The following is a 4431-nucleotide window of genomic DNA, read 5'->3' as shown; positions in this document are numbered from 1 at the left end:
CCCCATCGCGCTTGTGGCCATGCGGATGGACACCAGCCTGTGGTGCTTCTGTGACTGGCTCACCCAGGCGTACTCTGCTAGGCATCCTGAGGGGCGGCTGGCCAGTGGGGCAGCCAGATTTCATGCCTGGCTGCAGCAAATCTGAAGATAGCTCGGAGACGCTATCTTCCTAATTTTGCTAGATCCAATATAAAAGATATACACACACAATTTATAGTTGTAAATAAGAGTCGCTTTCAGTTCCCCATCTCCATGTCAACACAGATGACCCACAGACTGTGAATCAGGGGAGATACAAGAACATTGCCTTTGAACTCTTAGGACAGGTGATGATGGTGGTGATAGCAGATGTATCACATTTATTGAGTAGTTACTATGTGCCGGGCCCTATGCTAAGGGTTTAGCACACATCCTATCGTTTGTTCCTTCCTTCAGCCCGATGGGATGGGCACTGCTATTCTCTCCAGGCTATAGATAAGGAACTGATGGATGAGATATATTAAATAATTCCCCAAAGGTTTCTGAGTCGGAATCCAGGCCTCCGTGGGCTCCAAGGCTCCACCTGTAGCTGGTGCTGTCCCCCCTCCCCATGGAAGCCTTGGTGGGAGCTGAAGCCACAGGTGACTCTAGGGAGCCCTCTGGACAGAGCTGGGGCTGCAGACGGGCTGGATGCTTACTGAAGGGGAGCCATGGGCCTCGAGGTCAGTGGTGCCGCTGTTTGCGTTCCAGAAGCTGGGGCACTTGGCTGGCATCTCACCCAGGCTGAGGGCTACACTGGGGTGAGGTGCTCTTCCCAAGGGTGAAAATATAGAGGGCTTTGGGTTTTCCGACCTCTGTGTCTGGTCATCCACAGCATAAGGTAATAGAGTAGGTATAATTATTCACACATGACCAGTGAAGAAACTGAGGTGTAGAGGTTAAGTCACGTGCCCCAGTCGTTCAGCTCAGGGTGGTGGAGCCGAGATTTGAACCCTGGAAGCCTGGCTCAAGAGTCCATGGAGCCTGGCTCCACCATCTCTACGGTGGGCCACAGTGCCAAGGTGAGTCTGGAGGATGGGGCATGAGCTTCGGAGAGGCCGGAGGTGGGCGGCTCTGCGCAGACCAGGAGCCCGCTTATGCCCCTCGCTCTTTCCCCAGATGAACATGCTCATGAGGCTGCAGGAGGCCGCCAACTACTCCAGCCCCCAGAGCTACGACAGCGACTCCAACAGCACCAGCCACCAGGACGACATCCTGGACTCGTCCCTGGAGTCTACTCTGTGATGGGGGCCAGGACCCGGAGCCCGCCCTCCTCCCTGTCCAAGCTCCCCCATCCTCCTCGCCCTGCACCGGCCTCCCCCGTGCCCCCCGAAGACGCCCTCCTGAGCCAGCCCCCGGCCGCCTCGTGAGCACTGCGGGGAGCCCCACGCCCCTCCTCGCCCTCCAGCCTTGACCTGGGTGCAGACGCCCCGGGCTGGCTGCCTCGGGCCTGAGTCCTTCACAGCGAAAACTGCCCTATCTTCCGTTTTCATTACGGTTCTGCCTTGTTGCCGTGACCTCGGAAAGGTACTTCTCGGGAAAGGACCATCACCGTTGAAACGAGAGGGTGGAAAACAGCAACAACAACAAACCCTCCTGAAGCTCTGAGACCAAGCAGCCTCCTTGCCCTGAGCTGCCCGGAGATGGAAGCAGAGTTAGAAACGGAGACAGCAGCCCGGGTCCACCCTCCCCCCCACCCCCAACCCCGCCGATGCCGTTCCACCCTGCCGACGCCCTTCCACCCCACCGGCCCCAGAGAGACCCGGTGCCCGCCGGGGTCCTTGCTCTGGACGCCCTCAGCAAACCGCAGAGCCACATCACAGGGCGACCTTAGTAAAAGCAAATCGTGCTTTCTCTTCTGTTTGTTTTCGAAATGGTGCTCTCCTTACCCGAGAGGTATTCCGCCTGTCCCAGCTCACCCCCACCTCTCAGATCTGTCAGCCTCCGGTTCATCCTCCAGCGAGAGTGCACGGCCGAGTGGACGCGGCTGTAAAGGCCAAGCTGCATGTGTCCGAGTCCTTCTCCCACGGAAATGCATCCGGTCTTGTTCCTGCTAACACTGTGTACAGTCAGAACTGGTCTACCTTGGCGAACCCATCACCTCCTTTGAAGATGAGGTCGACTTCTTCCTTTCTGACTCTTGATTTTGAAGGTTTTTTTTTTCCCCCTCTCCTCCCCCTCGTGGTCAGAATCCATCCTTTGGTGAACGTGAGAACCGCAGGAGTTAGCTTTTGGTTGGTCCTGCTGAGTTTTGGTTTTCAGTTGTCCATCTTCACGGTTCTACACACTCGCCGCCTCCTGCTGGGGCTGCGGTCGCTGCGCCCTTGAAGGTGGGGCCAGCACCCCACCCTCAGCGCGTGGGTGAGCGGGCCCTTGCCTTGCCTTCTCGTCCCTGAGGCCACAGGACGCATGTCGACACCTCCAGCGTGCCAGCCCCCAGCCTCAGGGCCGGGGTGGGAGGTCACCTCGCAAAACACTTGCACTTTCCCCAGTACCAACGGGACATCACACAAGTCAACAGGGGCGGGTGGCCGCCCCCTTCCAGAAGCCGCAGCCTCCGGTGATGAGTCTTGCCTGACCTCTTCGGTGCTGACCTTCCCAAAGCGATGCCTTACTGGTTTTGTATTCACCGTGATCATTGTTGAGTGTTGTGCCTGCCTGGGGTCTGTTTTTCTGTTTTCCACATCAGAGCAAACAGGGCTAACAAGTCATGTACTCACTAGGAGAACTCAGTTAATGTGACTTTTCTCATCTGAAAGACTCTTTCGTGTGGATGCGCGACTATGGAAAATGCAAAAGGAGAAAAAAAAATCAATTTTTTTTTTAGGTTCTTATCAGCTAACACCCTGACTAGACAGCAATCTGTCTTGTGCAGGAAAAGGCAAAAGTTCCCGCAGTGTTACATGGCATTGCCGAGTCATGCTCTGCTGGTACATGTCTTCAACGTGCTGATATTTTCTCTACAGAGTGTGGTCAGTCTTTGAGTCATTTGTTTCTGTTTTATTTTTATCAGACCCCCAGGGGGGGTTTCTCTATTAATGATCAGGGTTTTTAACTCCATTTTTTTTTTCACATTTCTGTTTCCAAACGTCCCTCTCCCAAACATGTTATTTTCTTCCCACAAGAGCTTGACCTGAAACCACTCACATGACATTGGATGACACCATTTACTTCCTCTTTAAAATGAAAAGTGAACTGTGTCCCACTAACAGGTGAATGGCAAACCTCTCGACGTGCTCTTTTCTTTAATCTTAATTTAAAAAAATCTTAGCAGACTGGGTTCTGCTAAGCCTTCTTGAGTCATCTGGGTGTGTGAGTGTGTCTTACTCTGTTTTGTTTTTCATAAAATGTTCAAAGCATGTATTTTAGCCTGTGACCTCGGGGCCACCACCCTGAGCCTTCTGTGTAAACCTGAAGAACAGTCCTCCTCAGTCTTGTCTCCCGGCGATGACCTTATACGCTCATACTGTGAATTTGGGAGGAGGCACAATGAACTACTCCTCCTCGTGGGCAGTTTTCCCAGTCACCTGGTGAGTAGACACCTGCCAATATCCTTTGAAACGTTTCTTTTGATGACTCCCTCTTCACTCTTTATTTCTTGCCCAACCCCACAGACTTCCCTCCCACCGGGGCTGGGCCCAGCGCCGAGACCTCTGTCCCTGGTGCTGCCTGGCAACCGCATGGTGGTGTCCAGGAGCGGAGCCTTGCACCATTCACAGCTCGGTGTCTTTCCTAACGTTTCGGGAAGCAGGGTTGTCTGATATGCACATTTCTTACTTTAGTCCTGCTTTCCTTTTGTGTCGCTCACCTTTGACAAAGTGACTTTGTGCTCATTTAGGGCTCTGTCCGAAATGCTTCCATTTTTGCCTTTTTCTACAGTTAGGCTAATTTTGAAAATGTCTGAAATTCTATGCAACATTTGTGTTGAGTTACCGATGGAAGCCAAAAGTTTTCTTCCCAAACTGCCGAGAATTTTACAGGCCATAAATGAGATGGGAATTCCTTTTAATTTAAGGAGGTGGGTGGGACAGGGGTGGGACACGGAACGAGACTTACCTAGATCTTTGTTGTAATCTTGGGGACATTTTTTAATTTTATTGTTGATGCTTAAACTTCAAAATTCTGTGTATTCAGATTTGATCGTGGCGAATCTACTTCAAAAGAAAAAAAAATAATCCAACTTTGTGGATATGAAATGAAAGGTTTGCTGTTTTGATCTAGTTGTTTCCAGTGGAGCAGTTTATGAAATATGTTCTATAAGATGTACATTTTTTCATTGTAACATAGAAATTGTAAATAATTGATTAAAGTGCTGCATTTTGATGAATTTTTTCTAGCCATTTTTAAAGAGAAAACTAGGAATTGAGTATTTTGTGTACGGTATGTTTCCTTCCTCCCTCCCTCCCTCCCTCC

The 4431-nt window shown here is 51.4% G+C and overlaps 1 protein-coding gene across 3 annotated transcripts in view; it reads left to right on the top strand.

Moving 5' to 3' along the window:
- NAV2 (neuron navigator 2) overlaps positions 1–4430 on the top strand; it is a 177660-nt gene extending 173230 nt beyond the window's left edge. For all 3 annotated transcript variants that reach the window (XM_010858421.1, XM_010858420.1, XM_010858419.1), the window contains one exon: positions 1138–4430. In XM_010858421.1, the coding sequence (XP_010856723.1) occupies positions 1138–1263 (126 nt within the window). In that variant the 3' untranslated portion in view covers positions 1264–4430. The remainder of the gene's footprint in view (positions 1–1137) is intronic.
- Position 4431: the final 1 nt, after the last annotated feature.

Source organism: Bison bison, unplaced genomic scaffold, assembly GCF_000754665.1.
Source record: "Bison bison bison isolate TAMUID 2011002044 unplaced genomic scaffold, Bison_UMD1.0 scf7180017864388, whole genome shotgun sequence".
In the NCBI taxonomy this organism is placed as follows: Eukaryota; Metazoa; Chordata; class Mammalia; order Artiodactyla; family Bovidae; genus Bison; species Bison bison.
Note: the sequence above shows the minus strand (reverse complement) of the source record. Positions and strands in the feature narration are given on the sequence as shown.